At 49.7% G+C, this 24253-nt stretch overlaps 1 protein-coding gene across 3 annotated transcripts in view; it reads left to right on the forward strand.

Moving 5' to 3' along the window:
• Positions 1–321: 321 nt before the first annotated feature.
• NFATC1 (nuclear factor of activated T cells 1) overlaps positions 322–24253 on the forward strand; it is a 116898-nt gene continuing 92966 nt past the window's right edge. For 2 of the 3 annotated variants that reach the window (XM_030505225.1, XM_030505231.1), the window contains exons 1-3: positions 356–454; positions 9942–11040; positions 20132–20291. In XM_030505225.1, coding sequence (XP_030361085.1) covers positions 436–454; positions 9942–11040; positions 20132–20291 — 1278 coding nt within the window. In that variant the 5' untranslated portion in view covers positions 356–435. Of the gene's footprint in view, positions 455–9941; positions 11041–20131; positions 20292–24253 lie in introns of all 3 variants that reach the window. The other variant, XM_030505222.1, reaches the window with a different exon arrangement.

The following is a 24253-nucleotide window of genomic DNA, read 5'->3' on the forward strand; positions in this document are numbered from 1 at the left end:
CCGCACACTCACTCACCCCCGTCCCCCGCCTGCGGCACCCGGCGGGCGGGCAGCGCCCGCCGCCCCGTCCCGCCGCCGCGGCGCGGGCAGTGCCTCCGAAGTCCCCACGCACACCCGCCCTCCTCTCCATGCCCCGGCCCCGGGGGGGCGGCGGCGGCGAGCTCCTGTGCCTCCGCGGGCGCGGCTAGCACGCCGGGGGCGGCGCGGCCCCGGCCCCCGGGGCGTGAAGGAGGGCGGGGGGGAGCGGGTGCGGGGCGAGGCGGCGAGGGGTCGGCAGCTGCCCGGGACGCGGCGCCGGGGTTCCGCCGCCCCGCCGGGTGAATGCCAAGCGCTGCCCCGCCGGCTGCCGCCGCGCCGCCGTCGCGGGACCCAGGCAGCGGGAGAGAGAGGCCGGCGGCGGCCCCGCAGCGCGGAGCCCGCCCGCTCGGCAGCACCATGAAGGCGGCGGAGGAAGGTAACGGGTGGCGCTGCGGGCGGGTGGCGGGCGGGCGGCGGGCGGGCGGCGGTGTCCCCCGGTGTTTCCCCGCGGCGGCCGGAGGTTTGCTGGCGGCCGGTTGCCAATAGGTGTCTCCTTCGCCTCTCGCACGGCGCCGCGTCGGCCGCGCCGCCGCTCCCGGCAGACTCCCGCCGGGCCCGGGCCCGCTCCCGATACAGATGCCGGTGCCAGCCCGGTCCGGCCCAGCGGGGCAGCGCGGCGGCGGCGTGGCATCGCTCCTCGCCGCCAGCGCGGGGCTGCGAGGAAGCCTGGGGTCCGGTCAGGGGGAATCTCTGGGAGCCGGCTCGGGGATTCCCTCCGCAGCCCCGGGTTTCATTTTGGAGGAGGTCAGAAGACACCCTGTAACTGCAGCCATCCCTGGCTCTTGAGAAATGAGGGAGCCTCCTAAAAAAAGCCGGTCCCGGGCAGTGCTAGGCGCTGTACCAGCGGCCAGCCCTCCCCAGCGCACCGAAACAGGAGGGCACGCCGCGGCTGTATTGCAGAGCTCCGCCGCCCCGTGTCCCCCGCACCCCTGGGGGACCGGAGGAGCGATTGCTCCGCCACCCCGGCTGCCCGTAACGACTTCTTTCGATGCCCCCTAGTAATCCTGCTGCGAAAAGTGCCCTGAAAACACAGCGGCAAAGTTTACAGAGAGAAAGAAGGTGGCGGGCGCGGGACTTGGGAAGCGCTTTGCGGGTTCCAGACTGAGCTTGGTCCTGCCAGGGGCAGCATTTGGCGTTTGGAGCCGGGGCCGGCTTCAGCCTCTCGTATGCCAGTCGGGACAGTTTTCTGTCCCCGGAGCATCGTTTCCCAGCACCGCTGTGCCCACCGGCGAAACTTTCGCTCTTCGCTTTCCCTTTCGGCAGCACCGCGCCCCGGGAGCGGGACCCCGGAGGCGGCTGCCCCGTATCACCTCCGCGCCGCTGCTTCAGGTGCGGGGCAGCTCCCGGCCCCCGCTGCGGGATCGGGGGGCACCCCCTAGCCTTCCTCTTCCCTCCCCCCACCGACCCCCCTTCCGGCTGCTCCCGGGGTCCCAAGTTTCCTTCCGATGTGGCGGTGCCGCCGCTTTGGTCCTGCTGCTGGTGGTGATGTAGAGCGAGTTTTGGGACACCAGTAGGGCTACCATGGCCTGCCGGGCTCGGGCAGGACACAGCGAGCCCCCACAGCGCGGAAGGAGGAAGGCGTGAAGAAGTGGGGCGGGGGTCGCGTCCATGTCCGCGGTGTTTGTTCCGCAGCGTGGGACAACGGGCTCCCTTCCCTGGGTTTGTCCCCGGAAAGCTGGACGGGCGCTCAGGACCATCTTTTAACACAGATGTTTCCATTCCAGGGGTTCATTTCAGTTGACAGGACCCTGACAGTGCAAAAGCTACAAGCGCGGCTGTGAGTGCGGCTCCGCTTTTGAAGCACGCGAGCGCCTTTTGGGATGAAAGTTAATTAAGTTTTATTTAATAGCATTGGCTTGCGTGCCTTTCGCACGCTCGGACCTCCGAGGGCTGCACGCACGGTGTTTCCAGCGCTCTGGGCTTCAAGGGCACTGAATGCACTAACTTGTAAAAATTACACCCAGAGGCAGCTGACACAAAAAGAGTGCGGGAGCCTTTTGTCAAAAGGGGGGGAGGGAATCCCCCCTCTTCTGTGGCATTTCTGATGCCCGTGTTAAAATGTCGCCAGCCCTCGTCGATAGTTCTCTTCCCTGTTGATGTATTTTGTAAGAGACTAAGAAAATGAGGCCAGCCAGAAAGTGTGACCCAATCCAGGAAACACGTAGGGGAGCCCTGCAAGTCAGGATTGCTGCCTGCAAATTAAGGTGCCCCTTGATTGCCAAACTACGACAATCAAAGAAAATACTCCATTGCTTGCTGAACCTGGGAAGACATTATTACAAAGCGTCCCGGAGGGAGGACCCCGCTTTCATCCATGGGTCGTAGTGAGGTGCAGAATCCTTTGCCTCTGAGAATACACGTTCGAGTTAAATTCTCCCTCAGGCTGCTAGGTCCCTCGTCGGACCTCTGTGGCGACCAGGAGATCCGGGCAACTCAGGTTAACCACGGGGTTGGCTGGTGGGTCTATCAGTGGGTAGCACAAGAGCACCTGGAGGCACAGGGATGGACTCGTCGGGGTACATCCCCTTCCTCCCCACCCCACTCTTTTCGCTTTCCACAGTTTAATGGCACTCTCCCAGTTCTAAACTGGATTATTAACTGGCGGGACGCTGATATTCCATCTCCACATGTGGCATCACTTCGGTTTTGCCTTTCCGTAGTACATCTTTCCTCTTTCTCCAAGGGAAGGGTGCCAGTCGAAATATTTCATTGACAGCACTAACATTTATAGCCCTGGCAAATCAAGCTGTCCGTAAATAGTTTGGACAATTCGTCCCTCTCGCAGGTACCAGACGCGGGAGAGGCAAAGGAGCGAGAGCACGGGGTATCAGGGAGCTCCTCCTCACCTCCCCGCTGAGGTGCCCCGGCAGGAGATGGGGAGCAGAGAGCAGTCCAGCGCGGAGGGGTCGAAGGGGAGTGACCCCGCTGCAACTGGGGGTCCCGAGGTCCGGGGCGAGGCGGCTGTCCCTCCCGCAGGCCCGGGCAGGCAGCGGGAGGCGCAGCAGTCCCCGCCGTCGGGGCAGAGCGTGCGGGCGAACCGGGATGCTCGGCCTCTCTCCGAGGCCGGGGCGGGCCGCCGCTGGCCTGCTCCGGCATCCCGGGCGGGCAGGGCCCCGGCAGTCACATGCGGAGGGGTTTCACTGCTGCCAAGGCCTTTCGCACACTATGGTGACTCTGCGCCGGCACATCGGGGAAGCGGCTGCGAGCGGGGGACCGAGGGCAGCCCCACGGGTGCCTCACCGCCGCCACAAAGCAGACCCGGTCCCCGCCGGGGCAGCACCTCGGGGTCGAGCGGTCCTGCGTGCCTCGGGGCTGCCCCGTCGGCCCCGGGCGCTGCCGGTGCCCGCCGGCTCCTGCGGGAGGCGAGACTGCAGCGTGCCTCGTCCCGGCGAGGGCGGGGGGGGGGAACGCATAACGGGCTCTGATGGAAAAAAAATGTGTTTTCCTGGCACTTTGTAACGGAGATTTCAGCCATACGCCTGGAAAATGGTATTCCCTGAGTTTATAAGGGAATACCGTTTCCATAACCGCTTAAAAAACCCCTATTCCTTTTGAAATATGGCCTGAAGCTCAGGGAGCTCAAGGTCGAGGCGAGGAGCTCCTTTGCCTGGCAAACACTTTCAAAGCTGGCAGAAGTGCTTTTCTGAACAGAAACAGAGTCCAATTTAGTTTTTCCTAATTTACTTTTAACCTGTAAAAGCGGGACAGGCAGCGGGCCAGGGGAGCACGGTGCCAGCCCCGTCGCATCTCACTGTCCGCAGGGCCCTTTGGAACCCCCCCGTCCTCGGTGTGCGGCCTCGGCCCGAAGACCTTTCGCTCCCCGGCACACGGAGGCAGCCGGTAACGTTACGAGTCCCACTTTAATGCGCTTTTTATAGCAGCTGGCACTAGTGGGTGCTGCAACTAAATAAAATAAATAATAAATGAAAGCGAAGCCTCCTGGCTCGCAGACGCGGCGCGGTGGGTAGCCCCGGAGGAAGCCTTAGCAGCCCTCAGCGAAGAGGGGGGACAAGCCGGTGCCCCGGCCGGGCGGGCAGAGCCCCTCCCCTCCCTTTCCCCTTCGAAGCCCCCAGGCCGAGGGCGGAAAGAGGCGCTCCTGCCCCGCTCCGTTTAGCGGGAGCCGGGCACCTGCGGCAGTTAGTTACCACTGGGCAGGAGCAGGTGAAGTCCCACTGCCCGACTACCCCCGGCCTCCCCATCCCCACCTCGGCGAGCCAGCGGTCCGGGGTCCCCCCCGGTGGTGCCCCCCCCGTCTCGGAGGGGCTCCCCGAGGCGCGCAGGCTGCGCTGCAAGGTCAGAGCCCAACGGGAGGGTGCGGGGCGGGGGGGGCCGGGCACCGCGGTTGTTTGCATCGACCCGGAAACATCAACAGCGGCAGGGAGGGCGGATCAGAGGCGGCGGCGGCGGCGAGATAGGCCGCCCGTCGGGGCCGGGGTCACGTTACCGCCCGCAGCGGCCGCCGTCCTGCGCCTTGCTGGGGCTTGGCAGCCCGCCGCCGCCGCCGAGGGGGAGCTCGGCCCGGCCCTCCGGCAGCAGGTGTCCGGGCGCGACGGGGCGGACCCGACGGGGTGGGTCGGGGGCTGCGCCGCCGCCTGAGTGCCAGAGTGTGGCGGGGGTCGCGGCGGGCGGCGGGAGCCATGACGGGCGTGGAGGCCGAGCAGGAGTTTGACTTCGATTTCCTCTTCGAGTTCAAACACAGCGATGAGGGCAGCAGCGGAGGTGGGTCGCGGCGCGGCATGCGGGGCACCTCCGGGGATGCTGGCGGAGGGATTCCGTGCGCAGCCCGGTTCGGGACGGGGAGGGTTATCGCCCCTGCTGGGGCGGGGGAGCTGGCAGTCCCGCCCGGCCCGGCCCCGGGCGGCGCTTGTCTTCGCCGCCGCGCTGGGAAGCGGCGAGCGGGATCGCGGCGGCCGGCGCTGTCTCCCGCGGTGCTCTGGCAGCACCCGGGCGAGCCTTCAAGAGAGAACAACTCCGGAGGCGGCCGGTGCCTGATCTGTGAAACTTGAGGACTGTTTGAGCTCTTCTAACCCCCGCGATGCCCGCTCGCAGGGCGGCCCGGCTGCCGGACGCTGGCGGCGGGCGAACCCCTCGCACCGTCCTCACCACTCCCCGAACCCCGGAGGGGTGGACGGGAGGTTCTGGGTCGTGCCCGTTACAGAGATGGGCCAGTTCAAACACCACTTCTCCCCCCCTTCCCGTTCCCCCGGGAGCTGGAGCTAGTTAGGCTCCAGGGTTTAGCTTGAAGGTCATCCATAAATAAAAATAACGGGCCTGGAAACGAGTCAAACCGTTTCCAACTCTGGTGTCTCGTCCCGGCTGCCTTTTTTTTTTCTCTTTTTTATGACTTTTAAGAGTACTTGAGGTGGGAATGAGGCACACAAGTCTGGAATTGACACACACACATAGAAAGTTGTTTCCTGGCACCAGGTTGTGTGCTACAGCGTCGGAGATAGCTGCTCACCATAAAAAGCTCTCATACAAGTATGTGATTTAACACAGCCTCAGAGCAAGCCTCCCTCTGTGTCTGTGCTTTATTCTTTGACTAAATCGAAGCAGGTTCCCAAATCCTTGCTTGTGTACCGCAGAATGCCAGGATGCAGGTGAAGGCGTAGTGCCCCCCTTGGAAATGCTCCCCAATTGCCCAGCTTTCTGGCATGTTGTCAGTGTCCAGATAGTTGTTAGGAGCTTCCCGGGTTTCAGAAAAATGCTGTTTTAAGAGTTTCGCACCAAGCTTCTCAGGTGAGTGTCTTGGTAATTAGACACCTGGAAAGTGGAGGAGCCTAAGCAAATTGAGTGTCAAAGTCCTAGTGAGAAAGGTACCAAACTCCATTAGGCAATTTTGAAAGCATGAATTTAACACAGACCTGGATGTGCCTTCATCTTTAGAAATGTAAAGTAGCCCTCCCCTTTTCTGAAGCCCCTCTGAGCTGCAGGTGTTCAGCATTCCTATTTAAAGAATGTAAATAAAAGTTGATGGTGCCCCGTGCCTTGCAGGATCAGCCCTTTAATGATAGAAAGGAGTAAAACCTTTGTTCTGTGAAATTAACTAGAGGAAAAAAAAAAGTCTGAATTTTTCATGTTGTCACAAAGTGAAATGTAATATGTGAAGAGGTGCTCACAAATCAAGGGGTCCAATTTCCTGTCCTAGTTATACTTAATGTAAGAGGATTTGTTGGAACAGAACTGTTGCAGGCCTCTACCAGTCTAACTGATAGTGGGGTTTGGCTCAAGATATCAACATACACTGTTGAAAGTGCCTTGGTAGTAAGTGCACTGATCCTGGGGGCTTCTATGGGTCATGGTCATGACAGCAACTCCATGTTACATTACATCCTTTTGTCCCTATCAGCACTGTTGAAATTCCTTACACAGCTGCATTATGTGATGCAGTTTCATGCCTTTGTAGCCACCTCCATCTCCCATCCATCAAGATGGGCATTTTATTTTTACAAGTCTAATTCACCCTGGTGAGGAAAAGATCAGCATGTAACGAATGCTGACCATGAATGTGCGTTGGATGAATTTTGTATATCTGGAGATTTTGGAGAAGAATATGCTTTTTCAGAAATTGTAGCTGGTGTTTTTTAGCTCACAAACCAAGGACTCAGTCCTGTTCCTAGTTCTGGCTTTAGGGCTTTTATATTTGGTGGGCATACTTTTTACATGCTGCCTGAAAATTTAAGATAGCTAAATATATTTGCAGGGCTTTGGATCTTGCTTCTTTCAGTGTTGAGTACAATTGTGTGAGAAGTTGTATCACATGTTATTTTTCTTGGCCCTTTAAAAGTTGACTTTTTGAAAATACGCATAATAGTTCTAAAAGAGGCTATTCCTTAACATGTGCATTAGGCAGACTTGCTGCTTGGAGCACTTGAGGCTGTCTTTTAATTTAATTTTTTCAAACTGGATTCTGAATGCTGGTTTTCAGCCTTTATACTGCCTCTTCAGCCTGGGCTGCAGATGTCCAGCAGACTTCAGTGTTTGAATTTCACCCTAGTCGTGCATTAGATTTTAAGAGAACTGCTATGTTCACAGTACTTTTCACACAGGTAATAATTACCCCTATTTATTTTTAATAAAAGATCTAAAGACACTGGTGCTGCAGTCAGCAGATGCTGCTGTTGCACCCGTCGGCAAAGCCTACCTGATGGGCACAGAGCCGGGGCAGCCTGTGGAGCCTGTGGTCCCCGTGCAAAGGATGTCTGGCTCCGTGGTGGGGACAGGCTGGGGGCAGCACCCGGCTGTGCTGTGTCACCAGTGCCATCCCCTACATGCCAGGCCAGCAGGCAGTGGAAGGGCCCATGGGGCATCCGTGGAAGAGCCTGGCCAGGCAGCAGTGCGGTGCCAGAGACATCATCTTCGTTTAGAGCTGGAGGAGCAGAGAAGAGGTTGAAGCTGCCTTGAAAGTGCTGCTTAGACCCTTTCTCTGAGCTAATTTCTGAAACAGAGGAGGTCTTACCATGGTTGTACCACTTCGGGTTTTTGTTTCCATGAAAAGTGAAAGAGAATGAAGTGACTCCATGTAGAGTGTCACTACAAACACCACATGGTGGTGGTTGTAGTGACACTGAGCGGAGTGGCCTTGTGGCAGGGCAGCAATGAAAGGGGACTAATTTTGGAAGGAGGGGGACTCTGATTCCCCAGGCAGGTCTGTGCCTTGCTGTGACCACCACTGTCAGATTATTCTTGTCAAAGTATCACCTCTTTCTCCATAGTTCCTGCCTGCCTTGGTGCTGGAATAGAGTGTGAAGCTGCAGCATGTTTTGAATAATCCAGTTTTATTTTTGGCACACTCTGGTGTAATTTAATGACCCTTCTTCAGTAAACGGCTGGTCTCTGAAGGCAGACTATAGAGTGAGTTCAAAAGGTGGTGTTGCTCATCGTTCCTGACTGTTACCTGACATGACATACATCAGCTGGAACATTGCAGAGTTGCTGTGGAACTGCGACAGCACATTAATTTTTCCTAAGTACCGTTTGCCTTGGAGTTGTTGCCAGCGAGAAAGGCATCGCTGGAGGATGACACCAGAGAGGGCTGAGCTGATAAACAAAAGAAAGAGAATAGCCGGCTGGGCTAGCATTGCCAGCTCAGAGGCTCGTTTGCATTTGCAGCACCCGTTGGGAATAACAGCTGCAGTAATTACCACAGCTTTTCCTTATCTCCCTGGGGAAGGTGGGCAAGAGTGACTGACAAGGGAGCTTGCCTCCTGGGAGGGAAGGGGACTGGCTGTGGGCAGGGGGTATGCAGAGTTTCCCTCTGTCCTGCAGGAAAAGTGCCACTGCTGTGATAAACCTGAGGGAAGGCTGATGCGCTGCAAGCACAGCTTGGGGCTGGAGTTGGGTGCATTTCCAACCTTCTGAGAGGAACCTGCAGAACAGCATTACCCACACTCAAAAGTTCAGTGGCTGTTGTCCCTGGTAGAAAGGTTTTGCTCTCTTTCCTCAGTAAGGCTTTTTTGGAAAAAAAGTCTTCATTATGAGAGTGATGAGGCACTGGCACAGGTTGTCCAGAGAAGTTGTGAATGCCTCATGCAGGAAGTATTCAAGCCCAGGTTGGATGGGGCTTGGAGCAACCTTGTCTCATGGTTGGAGCTAGATGATTGAGCAACCATGGCAGGGTGGTTGGAACCGGATGATCATTAAGGTCTCTTCCAGCCCAAACCATTCTATGATTTTATGACTAGGGCCTCATGCTCATGTGTGCTGGTGATGCATCCATATCTCAGAAAGCATGGGTTGGATGACGACTCATCCCACCACTGCTCAGAGCGCCAGAGATGTTGCCCTGGTTGAGGGCTGCCCGTCTGCTTGCACGTGGCCCACTGTTGTCTCCAGGTGGCAGAGAGACACATACGCAGCCCTCTGGAGGGGGAGCAGAGCTGAAGGAATCCCTTCAGCAGGCCAGCAGTGAGGCAAGGCAGCAAATATCAGCTTCGAGATGCTGGTCCCCGCAGCGCAGCAGGGGTGGAGGCATGCAAAGGTGGGGTTGTTCCCCTGCGCTGGGTCAAGGACCCCATCAGCACAAGTCTGTGTGTGATCCGTCACCTTCCAGGTTTTCCACGCTGGCTGTGCAGCTCTGCTATTGATTTTATATATACCTGCAGCTGTTAAATGGTTAGACCATTGGCCAAGAGCGCGCTGCTGGCAGCACTCAACATGGTGTGTGCAGTAACCAGCAATTTCAGTGGAATTTCGGCTGTCGTGGAGTAGTGAGACATCCGTGTTTATCCTTCACCTGGCCTCTGCCAGTTGGGCTGGAGGATAAGTGGTCCCAGAAACCAGAGCAGGTCAATAGATCCATCTTGTTCCAAAATCCTAGTTAACTGGAACCAGTTGGAAACTTGCTGTAATGGAAATTTTGGTTGTGTATAATTTTTGTAACAAAATGCAGTTGATCGTGATTTTTGCTTTAGTCTGCCTCCACTTTCGTGTTTTGTTGGCTGTTTTTTGTGTATTCCAACTTTTCAGGGAGGAAATTAGGCTCACTTACATAAAAGCACATCTCTTGGGCAGCGTTGCAGTCTCTGAATGCTGAAACAATGTTGTCTGAAGAATCAATTTTTTGCTCTGAAGATTCACATAAGAAGAGTGTCCTTGAGACAAATTCGGTCCGTGTACATCCTATTCCCAAGATAGCTTGTCTTGCATGGTTCAATTAGTGGCATTTTCAAGGAAGCTAGTCTGTAGCTTCTCCCCGGCATAGCATGACTGTGGGCTGGGTTGTTAAGGAGAGCTGTGCTTTTGTGTGTTGTGACATGTCCCTCCATTCCAGCTGGGTATACTAAGTATACAGCTGGTTACTAAGTGACTGTATTTGTGCAGCACCTCATATCATTCTTGTTTGTTTGTTTGTTTTTTTCCAGAACACTATAATTATACATCTTCAAATGTAAATGCTGTCATGCCTCTAAATGTGGCACATTCTTCATTGTCAACTCCATGTCATGGCCTTCAGACATCAAATCCCGTCATTTCAGTTGTCCCATCGACAAACCATCCTTCCGGATATGGAGGACACATCGACAGTGGGGCCTCCGACTATTACCTGCCACCAAACATCAGACCTAATGGAGCTCCAGCGCTGGAGAGCCCTAGAATTGAGATCACTTCTTACATGGGACTTCACCATAACAACAACCAGTTTTTCCATGATGAGGTTGAGGAGGCCATCCCAAACGCCAAGCGGTCACCTTCCACTGCCACTTTGAACTTACCAAACATTGAGGCATACAGAGACCCATCCTGCCTGAGTCCAGCGAGTAGCTTGTCTTCCAGAAGCTGCAACTCTGAAGCGTCTTCCTACGAGTCCAACTACTCATATCCATACACTTCACCCCAGACCTCTCCATGGCAGTCCCCGTGTGTCTCTCCGAAGACCACCGACACAGAGGAGGGCTACCAGCGCAGCATGGTGGCCTGCACCTTGCTCAGTTCCCCAAGGCACTCTCCGTCAACGTCTCCCAGGACCAGCATCACAGAGGAGAACTGGCTAGGGGCTCGCAACTCCAGGCCTCCGTCTCCCTGCAACAAGAGAAAGTACAGCCTCAACGGCCGGCAGACCTCCTACTCCCCGCACCACTCCCCAACACCTTCTCCGCAGAACTCACCGCGGGTGAGCGTCACGGATGAGACATGGCTGGGGAACACCAACCAGTACACCAGCTCTGCCATCGTCGCCGCCATCAACGCCCTCACCACCGACAGCACCATCGACATGAACGATGGGATTCCCATCAAGTCGAGGAAGACCGCCATTGACCACACCCCATCCATGACTCTCAAAACTGAACCGGCTGGCGAGGATCACGGGACCATATCGCCAACTGCCGATTTGTCACCAGAAGACTTCTCCAGCTTTCAGCACATCAGGAAAGGAAACTTCTGCGAGCAGTACCTGTCTGTGCCACAGCATCCCTACCAGTGGGCCAAACCAAAGTCTCTGTCTCCGACATCCTACTTGAGGTAAGGAACCCCGACTTAGAGGGCAATCCTGATAGTATCTTTATTGCATGCTTTTTTTTTTCTCCTCCTTCCCCTTCCTGTCTCTGCTTCCTGCCAAATCTGCCCATCCACTCATTCCGCTTAGCCATATCTTGTGACTTTGCCTCTGTTGTTGGTGTGGTGTGACCATGAGTAAAGCCTTGAAGGATTAAAGAGGCTGTTCTAGGAGCTGGCCGTGCATGGGTTGTAACTGGTTACTGCTTCCCAGGGGATGAGCCACAGTCCTGGCGGTCTGGAGATGGGGTATTCAGAAACTCATCAGGTGGCAGGATAACTCAGTGCCATCAAACCTGGGGCTTTGCTTAAATGGTTCGTCATATCTTGGTATGTTTTTCTTGCAGAAGAAGGAGATGGTTTCATTATTGTGGCTGTTAGAGGGTCTTTTACATTTACGCTTTATAGATAGTGAATACAAACAAAATAGGAATATGGTTCTTTTGTGAACTATTTCAGCTTTTACTTCACTTCATCTAAAAGCTTCTTATCAGTCTTCTTTTCCTATCTGTGTTGGACAGTGATTTTCTTTTTTCTCCCTTCCCCACGATTTTTATGTTTGAAATAGAAAACCTTATTTGTCATCTGATAATACTCAATATAATGGTCACATTTGTTTGTCACAAGAGGACGATGGGTAGGAAGCACCACAGAATAGCCAGAATTTGAGTTACATCATTGCTTTTTTCTTTCAGTCTCAGTTATGGTCTTTATTTTGAAGTCTCCTGAAGGCTGGATACACAGAAGCATATGGTGCATGAAAAGAGTTTGGCTTTCCAAAAGTTTGCAGGCTGTTCCCAGACCCTGTCTGTGATGGCCACCCCCTCTCCTCTTCTACCTCAAAAGCACACTTGGCTTCTTGCTTTTGACAGCAAAGCTGTCTTTCTCAAAATGGAATAAGTGGGCACCGAGCTGAAATGTTTTAATTATTGGTAACATTCCCTGGCTCTCAACTTGCCGGTCTCACTTTTCTCCAGCCAGCACTTCTCTGCCACGTGCCATCTCCTAAAACTGAGATTGAGCAGTGCATGGCCCTTCGTGTCATGTAGTGCTGTGGTCCCCTTCCTCATCCTTCAGAGCCTTCCTGCATCCTTAAAAAAGCCTTTTATGTTCTCCCACTGAAGCGCCGAGTAGCCCGCGTTCGTCAGAGAGGCCAGCCGTTGGCTTTTGAGTCACAGGGGGGTTGCTTTTTGCCGAAGACTTCAAGGGCAATAATAGGAGAGTTTGACCAAACAGGCTTTTATCTTTCCATTGCAGCGAGCGGCCCATAGGCACTCTGCTGCAGTCCGTCAGGAGGCACCCGGCATGTCTGTGTGCTAACACAAACAAGAAAGGTGAAGCGTACAAAACGGAGCCCCTCTACGTTGTGTATTTAACACTTTTTTCCACTGTTTTGGTCTTGTATAAAATATGTTTCCTGGTTCACAATATGTTTCCATGTGATCTCATTAACTTGTGCTCTGGGGCAGTTGGAAGTAACTGTTGAAACGTGATTTTAAGTTATTTTACCAATCAGATACACTGACCGTGCTTCCTTCCACCAAAAATACCTCTCGTTTTATGTATATGAAAGTGCTGGGCAAATGAGCACGGACGTCAACAGGATCACAGCCTACGCAACAGAAACTGTTATTTTAAATCTTTCCAAAAAAATTGGTTAAGAATTTGTCACAACAGAGCTGGATTTTTTTCCTGTTATGTTACACATCTGTTCTATTTCAAACACGAGGGCTGGAGGGGTGGATTCCAACAAACAACTCGGGCTCCAAAATCTACCCGGTCATAATGATTTCGAGATAACCAGATTTGATTACCTCCTCTGTCTCTTCCTGAATATGTGGTTCAATTTTCGTCAAAAGCCAGCGTGCCTTGGAAAATCACTGAAACCTTTCCCTCCCTCTCTTGCATTCCCATCTCTTTGGGGGCAGGGGGAGGAGGCTCAGGCAGGCCATCGGCTGCGTGCTATCTCTCTTCCTGGGGTTTTATAGCAGGCATCACCCTAAAAGGGAAACTACCTTTTTGTGTTGTTTCTAAAATTGATGATGTTTTTCATTTGTTGTAATTAAAGTATAATCTGCTTTAGGGTTTTCAAGTCCCAGAGCAAGGGAATGAGTATATATAATGATATATATTATATATACTATTTATATAATAAAAGTATGATGATGCCTGCTTTAAAAGAAACACAGTCTTTCTGTGCCTCATGCTTCTCTTGGTTACTCGTGAGGATTGTGAGCTCAGAGCCTCAGCCTGGTCCCCAGGCTGTGGGCTCCTTGGAGCAGGTTTGGGCTCACACATCCCCCTCAAGGGCTATGAACAAGTGGCTCTATTCCTGAATGGGACTCATGGGACGAGTGTGGGAGAGTAGAACCTGACCCCGCAGCCGCGGCTGAGGCTGCACAGGGTAACCCAGGGCTGCTGGGGATTTGTCTGTGGTGCTTCGGTAGCAGCCCAGGGCCTCGCGTCAAATCTTTGGATGTAGAAAATACCTAGAGAACAAGCAGAGATTTCCAGGGGAAGCTTTGGAACAAACGCTGAGGTAGCAATGGGAATCATACCTTTCCAGACCAAAACGAGTTACCTAAATACGCCGATCTACCTCAAAAACTACTGAAGGTAAATCATTATGCAGAGAGTCAAGCAATGGTCTTTGTGAAATTCTGCTTTAGCTTTTAGCTCTGAGGTGTTTTATTTTTATTACAGTATTTATGCATTGCGCTCAAAATGCAAATGCAAGAAGTTTCCATCTTAGTCCCTCTTTTACAATTAATGTAGCTAATAGTTCAAAAAGAAGCATTCTACCAGGCAGTTACTGTACAAGCAGGTGATGCTCTGTGTTCTCAAGCTCTTGCTGCCTCAGTTGTGTTCCTTTCTGTGACATTTCTCCATTGTTCCTCAGTGCTGTGTAATGCACAATCTCCCATGGGCAAAAATGTCAAAGATAAAATGGAAGTACAAGACATCTGCCCTCGGTATGGAGGCAGGATTAGTGACTATTCCCAAAACTAAAATCCCATTTTTATTTTTTACCCACTCATTAGCGTGTCCCAAATCATCCTATATTACAACAAAAAGTATAGGCACCCACAAAAGTGAGGGATTTCTGAGTATCTTGCACATTTTTTAAGACTTCCTCTTTAACTGCTGTATTTGACTAAATACAACCTGAAATTTCCTGGAGACGTTTCCTTACTCATTGAAAAGTAACACACTGTAGTTATTTCAGGTGTCATCAGTTTAATCCAAGAAGTATGTTTGCTTGTAACACTTGAGTTTACATTAAATGTAGTGTTTTTTGGAGAGGAGGAGGAAGAGAAATGATTGGGTTTGTTGGTCAGGCATATGGCATGTATGAGGTCTACCACACCAAAAGGAGCTTCCAGGAATAGACACCCAGTCCCAGGTGGCTTATAAAAGCTCTCTACTGTATATTCTTGTATAGTTTGTTTTTTTTTAACCGTCAAAAGCCACATTTTCTTTAGCTGCAGTCTCTTCAACCTCAAAAATATAAATGTATGTTCTTGACCTCACAGGTGAGGGTTCATGTAGTTTTACACATAGAGGCTGTAGTTTTCACCTAGAGTATGTATGGCTGGATACCTGTCTACTCGTTGCAAAAGCACATTTGGCTTTTACCTGCATCAGTGGGCTAGTTTATTTTTTGTGGATTTTTTGGATTCCACTTTTGTGACTGTGACAGTATTAAACTCAAGCATGCAAAAATTGTTCATTGAGGCCCTGAAACATATGATTTCCTTTAAAATTGTGATTTTAAAATGTTGCACACTTTTTCTTCTTTCTTTTGATTTGTGGACCTTCCAGATGCTCTGATGCTCTTGATGCCTTTTTTTTTTCTTTTTTTTTTTTTTAATAATTAAATAGATGTTTTGTTCCAGATCATGACATAGAGGACAGCCTTACCTGGGAGAAGTTGGTTTCTCGAGAAATGGGGGTTTTCTGAAGGTGGAAAAAGGCACCAGCTATCTTAAGATGAGATAGTCACCAGCTCAGCAGCACCGGATTTGCTGACCTGTGCGTTCATGGCAAACTTGTGTGTTTATGGCAAGCCAGAGGAAGTTCCTCAGACAAAGCAAAGGCAGGACTGTCTGAGCAAGACCCAGTGAAATGGGGACTTGTGGCTTTGTGTCGGTGACCATCTCCTGAGACTTGTTAGTGTTAACTGGGGGGCATGGGGAGGAAGAGTCTGCAATGCCTCTAACCTTTTTCTCTCTCCTGCTATATTTATGCTGGATGGGAATATTTAGATACTTCAACAGGTTTAGTTCACCACCACATAGCAGCAGCTTTTGATTACGTTAGGTTGCTGTACCATAAGGCTGAACACTGCTTGGAAGCCTGTCTCAGTTATCTGATTTGTTTGTTTGTTTGATTGATTTAATCCTCCCCACGCTTTGTCCTGCCTGTTTTCCAGTTCATTCATATGCCCCTGTGAGCATGTTATTAATGGCCTTCCTTCACCAGCTTGTTTTAGCACCATGTGATTCTAAATTCAGAGTGAGCAGAGATGCGATGCCAGCTGCTTGTTATCTCCATTCCCACACCAATAGTTCCTTGTTCTCTCTCTGAGCTAACAAACACAAAATTTCCCATGCAAATCAATCTCTGAATGTGAAATTTTCGGACAGTGGTGTTAAGTATTATCTGGGAGTATGATGACGACTCACGTTTTCAAGACTTCAACGTGAGGAATTCCAGTGCACTGCATGCACTCCATAGAGGAGCTACTTGCTCGGCATGCCAGCAAAATACAGCCAAGTCTGGGGTGGGATGCAGCATCAATTTTAACAGCTCACAGCCAGATTGCTCAATTGTCATACAGGAAATTAAAATAAGAAAAAAGAAGAGAGCAAAATCTCTATGAGTTAACTCATAGGTGAAATATAAAACAGGTATATTTTTTCTGACCACTGTCAAGTTGGTGGACATGTAGGTATCATCGTTGTTTTCTTACTCTTCCAAAAAACACACAAGGATCTTTAACAGGCATCCGCTTCAATGTGAGACATGGGTGATAAATAATAAATTATAATCGTATTTGCATTTGGCACACAGTTGGGCAGGGGCAAGCTAGCACCCTAGTAAAAGTTTCAGCAGCCCTGTGGTTTCTCTAGTTTATGTTTTTGTTTCTAAAGGAACACTCCCTCATAGAAATAATAAGTTCAGTGCAGGGCACCCAGTCTCAGCCACACTCCTTCTAAGTTGCTTGCTTTACTTTGAGTGCTGAAGCACACTTACCGTCCTGCTCTTCCAGGCAGTGGCTTATGCCGCTGTCAGGCAGCTATCTGGGGTACATGACCCCATGCTGTGGTAGTTGGCCAACGAGCAGGGTTAGTCCCTGTGTGAGACTGGCACTTGTTCTGACACCTTTTGCACAGCAGCCTAGCTAAGGACACAGATACTTGCAAATCTCTTTTTCAAGTGGCCTTGGCTGTCTGGTAGCTTAGAAAGTGTAATGGTAGTTTAATTCCCAGATGCATAGCAGTCACGTGAAAATGGGGCTTAAACACCTTTGCAAAGTTTAGTAGAAATGTTTGGCTTTGTTTCCTCCCTGTCTATTTTCCAGTGTGCTGCTTAGTGTCTTTCTTTTTCTTTTTTTTTTTTTTGGTAACTTGATAAATCTTTCTGCTAAAGGCAGAAGTCAGCCAGACTGGATAATCTGTTTTTGATTTAATCATATTGTGTATCTGGTGTATGCAAAATAATCACTATTCATCTGGTTTGTAATCTGATTTACATAGGGCAGAGGAGTTACATTGAGCGAGTTTCCTATAGCCTAACACCAGGTTTTGTGAACCCACCTTGAAACAACCAACCCTCACTACGGCATTTAGGAAGACTGCAGTTAGATTTATTATGGTGTTGAAAGGAATGGGACAGGTTTTCAGTCGGTGGAAAATTTGATCTGAGGGAAATACACCGATGTATATTTGATAGGAAGACTGCGTGAAGACCTTTTTATTTCTCTTCTTGACCCCTGTGGAGGGGCTCTTCTCCCCTCTCTGTGATGCTGGCTAGATGAGGTAGTTTGGGCCTTTTCAAATTGATAAGGCTTATTTGCAGCAACCAGATTTGATTTTGCCACTACACCATTTGCTTGGTGACTTTTTCCTTTAACCACGTTTAGCTGCAGGAAATTAAGTGCATGATGAAGATAACCGAACATAGGAAATAGCTCTGACAGCCACAGCCCGTGACACTGTTAAATGCATCACTCTGCTTCCTTTATCAGGAAAACTGCCATTAATTGTCAATTTATAATTGGGCAGGTGGTATTTTGGAATTTCAATAATAGATTGCAAGCTAACAGCAAATCGTATTTTTATTTACAGGCTTTATTTGAGAACATGAATTTTACAACACAACTACACTGACATTTTCAGGTTCTGATTTGAAAGAATTTTGGTTTTGGTTTGGTTTGGTTTGGGTCTTTTTTAAGGAGATATAATTAGTTATGAAACTCCTACTTGCTTCCATGTGTCCTAAAAAAAAAAAATCCCTCTTCACTTAAGGGCTACATGCTGCTGGTCAGAGTTGTCCTGTTTAATTAGGTTTTTAAAATTTCTAATCTGATAGATGTTGTGTCCTCAGAAAAAAAAAGAGATCCATCAAGTGAAAATTTACTTAAAACCAGAAACATATGTTTAAAAATGTGTGCCGATCATCACCAGGGGAGACACAGCTGTTTTGCTCTGCTCTTTGTCATTTATCATCAGTCAAATTTGGTTTATCCAGATTTTTTTTTTTGCTTTGACTTTTTCAGACCAGAGTATGTGTACCTAACATGCTAAGCAAAGAATAGTGGCTATATACAATGTCCAGTTGCCTGTAGTTTTTTTCGCCATCCCTTCATTCTTTATTGTGTCTAGTAGTGGAATAGCTTCTCCTTGCCCCCTGGGCGGGTGCTGGCCATTTTTGGGGAAAGGCTTTCACAGGAGCTCAGAACATGTAGCTTCCTGCCTGTAGCAAAGACTGGGGCTCCCGTGCTTGAGGGGGGCTGCAGACAAATTCATATTTGTCCCTGGCAAGATCTTGCCTCTACAGAGAGTGCCCCACTGGCTCCTGCTGGATCCAGATGTTCATGGGAGCTGGGAGCCCTCACAGAGGCAACATCTTTCTTTTGCATGAGCTCACATTTGGGCTGAGCTGGGAGCTATATGGCTACTTTCTTCTCTCTCCCTATTATTTTTGAGGGTGCTCCATGTCCTGAGGACCGTAGAGTGGAGTAGTTGGAAGTTTGGATCCTGTGACACGCCAGCAAGCTGTGCTGGGGTAGCAATGGGTGCCCAGGCAGTGAGGGTGGCCCTGGTCCTCACCCAGGGCTGGGACTTAGTGGCTGCAGCTGATCTCTGTAATGCATGTAGTGTGTGTCCGTAGGTGTTCAAATCACATGGCTCAGATTTTTAAGCAGTGAAGAAAGATAATGTAGAGAAACTTGGCACCACCTGAAGTTGCATCAGCGTACATGCACATGTGCAGTTGGCAGATATGAGTTAAATATTCAATGATAAAGGGCAGGATAAGCACTTAGAAGAAAAACAAAACCAAAAGTCCCCGCTGGTGCAAGTGGTTAAAGTCTCCGTCCTGCAGTGGGAGATAGCAAGGATGCTTTGGGGAATGTGAGAACTGTAATACCTGAGGAGCTACAAGAGTGCTGGGTTAGCGTGTGGATCACTGGGATATTAAAATGAAGTATCAATTCTCCAGCTGAATATGTGCTTGTAATATACTCATCCAGTGTGGAAGCTCTTGTGCATCCTTTCCCTCCCAGCCACCTCATTTCAGCTGTAATTCACACTGCTCAGGCTGTCCTTGCACCAGTGCTATAGCAGTGAGGAGGAGAACTAGTAAATCCCCAGTGGCCAGCCTCCTTGCAGTCTGGGCAAGAGCTAATTAGCTCTTCAGCTTCATCTGCATGCTGCAGGTAGCCCTGGTCTGTAGCGACAACAAAGGGCCAGAGACCCTTACTTGCTGGTTGTCTTCTCTGGGTTGATGGGAGAGAGAATAAAGTTTGATGTAAGAAGGCAGGGTAGTATGTTGCGGTTGTGCCATTTAACTACTTGTAAAGGCTTTTGAAGGACACCTGGTGAGGAGAATCCACCAAAGTAAAGAATATACACTAGACATAAAATCAGTCTTTTCATCTTGAAGCTTTTTGCTTCGATTTGAAGATCAATAAATTTGTCTGTTTCTACAGTCCTTTTTTCCTTTTTCTGCTTTTTTCAACCCAAAGCATCAACTTGGCATTTCTTACAGCTGAGCTCTCCTGACTGTTTTCAAGTGTGGTTTTACACTGGAAGCGGGTTTCTAAGAATGACACTTCCCCACCATCGCATGCTGTCAGGCCTGCTTGCTTGTGTGATGGTAATGAGTCCTTAATATTTCAGTTAATTGCAGAGTCAATACAGGGCCGGAAGAGTGAGCTGGATTTTCTTCAGGCTTGTGCGTCATCGTTAGTAGGATTTGTAAGCAAGTTCTGACTTCAGAGCTTGCTCCCTTGTAGCGCATGAACCAGAAGGAGATCGGCTTCGCTTTGAGACTGACGTGTTTTGTGTTGGGAAGGAAGCTGGGTAAAAGCTTTTTTTCTTCTTCCCGCCCCCTGTAAACTGAGCAGATTTGTTGAAACCCATTAAATTCATTAAATGCAGAACTCCCCCAGAGCTGGTTTGGCATTCAATTTCACAGCAGAAATCCTCTTCCTTAAATTCCTCTGCATCTTTCCTGCCTATCTTTCTCCTTTTGGTTCACAAATCAATATATTAAGATATTTCTAAGCTGTGTCTTAACATTTTTCCATTTTGGTTACAAATTGGATAGCATCTGGGCCATCAGATATGCTCGACCCATAAATCTTCATAAAATAACCATTACCTTCTGAATTACTTATGTCATGGCGTTATCCACATTGATGAAATTTTAAATGTAAGATGGTGAAGGATGAACTGTGGAACACGGTCTCTAAAGTAATAGCGCTGGATGCTTGTGGTTTGTGATAGTGTACTTGATGTTAATTTTTAATATGTTTTCCTTTCCCTTATAGCCCATCCCTGCCTGCCCTTGATTGGCAGCTGCCATCTCACTCAGGACCTTATGAACTGCGTATTGAAGTGCAGCCGAAATCCCACCACCGAGCTCATTATGAGACAGAAGGCAGTCGAGGGGCTGTGAAGGCATCTGCGGGGGGCCACCCTATTGTGCAGGTACCAAAATGTGTAACGAGCAGCATAAGTTGTTTATCTCAGCGCTCTGTGGTGAGCAACCTTTCTTCTCCAGAAGTGGGAAGTATCAGGAGATTTTTCCTCAAAGATTCCTGTGCGTGAGTGTGCCTTGGAGCATATTTAAAACCAGATGGACCAAGCCTTTATTAAAAACAAGGCAAGAGCATCCACTTGCTCTTAGCAATGTGAATATGGCGCAAGTGGGTTGCTGCTCTGTCCGTGTACAACTAAGCAAGTGTTCAGCTGGCAAGCTGGCAAGCAGTGACCGTGGACCTATCTGTGCAGTCAGATTCCAGACATGCAGTTTATACTGAAATCAGCTGGGGACGTGCCTCAGTACATTTAGTCCTTAACTTGCAGTTGGATCTAATCAGAGCTGTGAACGCATGTTGGAGGGCAGAGCTGTAGCAGTAATGTGGAAGTATGTTGCTGGTTTGGATGTTGCAGTGAATGCTGAGCAAAGCGAGGCTTTTTGGGTTTCTTCTGTTTAGTTCTGTAAACCCTTCCAGCCGCTCTGGAAAGCATCTGAGGTCTGAATCTAGTTTCATGAATTCTACTGAACTCTTCAGTTACTGTATAGAAAGCATTTTAATTTAATAACACTGTAAACTGACCCTTAATTCATTTATATGACTAGTCTCATTTATCTTTAAAGGACTTTTCTAGGGAGTGGGAAGAACAAGATTTAGTTGTTTAAAACAAAGCTGTAGTAGGAGAGAGCCAACTGTGCCTGTCCCTCAGCTACTTCTTTCTAACCTAGAAGTTAAAGTTTAAGTGGCTTTTGTCAGGGTGGTGACACCCTGTGCAGTGCAGCCCAGGTTTTATCAGTGCCTGGACGCCACAGCACCCATGGGTGTCAGGGCACAGTCTGTGGGAAGAAGGCAGGCGCTGCCGCCCCACTCACACTGCTTGGGTTTATGCCACAATTCTTCCCATAGGAGCAGCGGCTTGTCCAAAATCTGGATGGCTGAAGATGATGTACAGGCCACACGTGCAGGGCTCATGTATGTTTGTTTATTTGCTGTAAAACCCTGTTAGCAAACATGTCGTTTGAAGGAACGATGTGAGTCTGAGATGACACTGGGCAGGGAATGCTGCTACAGAGTTTGTGTGTTCCTGCGGCAGCTGAAAAAGGAAAGTGAGGGGAGTTGTCAGCAGCAAACGGTTTGCTCTTCAGCTCTGCCAAAGCTCATCAGTGACATAGGACTGTGGAAGTCATCTGCTGAAAGACTAAAGGTTTTAGCAGAATGTTTGTGAACAATATTAAAGAGGGATCTGTGGCAGACACACTTGATGACAATTCATACCTACTCTGTTTGTGGCTAAATGCAAGAAAATGTAAATGGGGATGCATTAATTCGCAGTGGCCAGCCTGGTGTTTAAAGTTTCCTACGTGCTTTTTGGAAAGACTGAATGTAATGCCAGCATTTAATTGGACTAAATGTGTCCAGACGTTTCCCTTCTCATCCCCTGTTGGGATTGAGCGTGCTGCTTCCAAATACAAACAAGTGTCAGAAAAGAGGAGAGGAAACTGCGGAAAGGCATGAAGGGAAAGGGGAGGAAGCAGCCAGTCCTAGTCCTGTCAGTTGGCTCTACCGGTTTAATAAGGATTAATGTATTTTTCAGTCCTTTTATTACAAGCTGAACATCCTTTTCTTCCAAAAGAACCAAAGAACAGAAACATAAAGGGCCAGAAAAAGCTTCTCCATGCTGACATTGCCATCCCAGGCAGAGTTATCTGAGGAAATACTTGAGAGCTTCTGACTTCGACCAGAGATGGGAGGATGGCTGGATGGATGGGTGGATGGATGGCTGAATGGGCAGATGGGGGAAAAGTACTTCCAAAAAGAAAGAAAGTACTTAAAAATACTTTTCATAAAAGAAATACTAAGTATTTATAAATAAAGAACTTAAAAACTAAGAGTACTTATGAATAAATGAAAGGAGGAGGAGGAAATCTAGGGAGTAACTTCTGATAAATTGGTGGCTGACGAAAGCTGTAAAGTGCACCTCTGAACCAACATATTTCCAGATGTTGCAGGTCTTTGAGTCAGGTTTGATTCAGTCCACTATGTTGCATAGAAAGAAGCCCAAGCTTCAAAGTTCACACCCAGATGTAGGCTTGAATAGTATCTGAGTGTCTCCAGGTGAGAAATTTTAGCTCAAGCTTTTCCCTCTAATATGTCTCTGTTTTCAATTGTGTTGACTCAGGGAAACCTGTCATAAAACTGCTCTGACCTCTTTCACTACCCTTTTGTGTAGTGTTATTTTTTTGCCCCATGTGGGCAGTCAGGTCTTTCCTATGTCATTGCTTTGGGAGAGCTTGTTAAAACTCTTACCTTTTACCTTCAACAAGAGGAGAATGAAGAGCAGGTCTCTTCCTCCCTTCTCCATTTCAACCCTCCTCTTACAGCGTCCTGCTTTCTAAGCCAGGAGATTTTCTTACACTAATACCTCCACATATCTGTAGGGCATGCTAAGGCAGAGGAGAAGTAAATCCAAACATCATACACGGCTCATGGCACGGTTCCCCAGGAAAATTGCCAGGAGGTTACCTTCTCTGCAGCTGGAGTCTGTTTATCTTTTTGTTCCAGGCAACATCAGCTTCTTTGCTGCTGCTCCATGTCCTCTGGTAGGAGGTGGAAGGTCTGAGAATCAAAGGTTTCCGAGGCAAGCATGCTGGATGAGGAGAGCAGTGGTGTAGGAGGGCAGGAGTCTCTTGTGGGTGTGACGTAAGTCCAGGGTTGGAGGCTAATTTTTTCCTTGGCTCTAGCAGCTCCTCCAGGCTGGTGGCTTTTCTCTGGAGCTGGAGAGGGACACATGGAAAGCTGAAGAGCTTTGCACTGGGGCCCAGGAGCATGCTGAATGCCACTCGTGTACAAGATTCCTCTCTTCTTCCAAACCTAACCCTGGGAAAGGGCAGGCAGTGCTGAGTGTGGCAGGCTACTGGGGTGGTTTATGCTGATGTGTGGAAGGGGCAAACCTGGTGGGTACTGACAGCTGCCCACAGCAGCAGAGTCTTGCCCCACCTCGGTGCTGGAAGGTGCCACTCGTTCCTTATGATCTCTCCATCATCTGCATGGGGCTTGCTCACTGGAGGCTCCTGCAGGCTGCCTCCCAGGAGTATTTCATGCCAGAAGGATTTCCTATGGATTTTCTTCTGTGGGATGGCTGCACCTTCCCTTCTGCACTTGGGAACAATACAGTTTCGAGCGCTTCAGGTTGCCAGTGAGGGCTGATGAGCCTGGTAACGTAATATTCCTCTCTCTTGCATTTTGCCTTTGCCTGTTTGGGTGTTTGGCTGCTATGCAAGCCCCAAGCCATTGCTGTTCTCGATTGCTAAACCCATTGCTCACTCCAGTTGAGAGTGGGATGAGCTGGCACACCTAGCGAGCTAAAAATGCTGCAGAAGATTGGCAAGCGAGCGGTGCTGGGGAGTGGTGCTGGTGAGCTCACGGCTGGCACTGGCTTTTACCCCTTGGCTTGGGGAAGTATTTTCTGAGTTGTCGTTGCCTTTGGTGATTTCAGACCAGGATACTCCTGCCTCTGAGTCAGAATGGGGCCAGTGCCCCAGATGGCATTGGGTGTTAAGAAGCTGCATGCCCTGCCAGGTGAGAGTGAAACCTGTGACCACTTCGGGGAGCAAAATCATGCCTGTTAGTTTCCTGCTAGCACAGCCGTGTTTGCAGGGGTTCGCAACTAGGGTGAGGATTCCTCTGAATGAAGCAGGATGAAGTGAATAGGGACTTTAGAAGACTCATGGAGTTGGATAGCCGCAGCCATATTTTAAGTGAAGTGAATTTAATTCAAAGGGTTTACATCTTTAAAAAGGTCCTCCTTTTGTACCTATCTCCCATTCTTCATTTTGAGAGTGGTGGTGGTGAGTTGCACAAGATGGGGTTTACATTCCAGCCAGTAATGGCTCTTTTTCAGCTGCAGGTAAG

The sequence above is a fragment of the Strigops habroptila genome, chromosome 1, assembly GCF_004027225.2.
Source record: "Strigops habroptila isolate Jane chromosome 1, bStrHab1.2.pri, whole genome shotgun sequence".
Lineage (NCBI taxonomy): Eukaryota > Metazoa > Chordata > Aves > Psittaciformes > Psittacidae > Strigops > Strigops habroptila.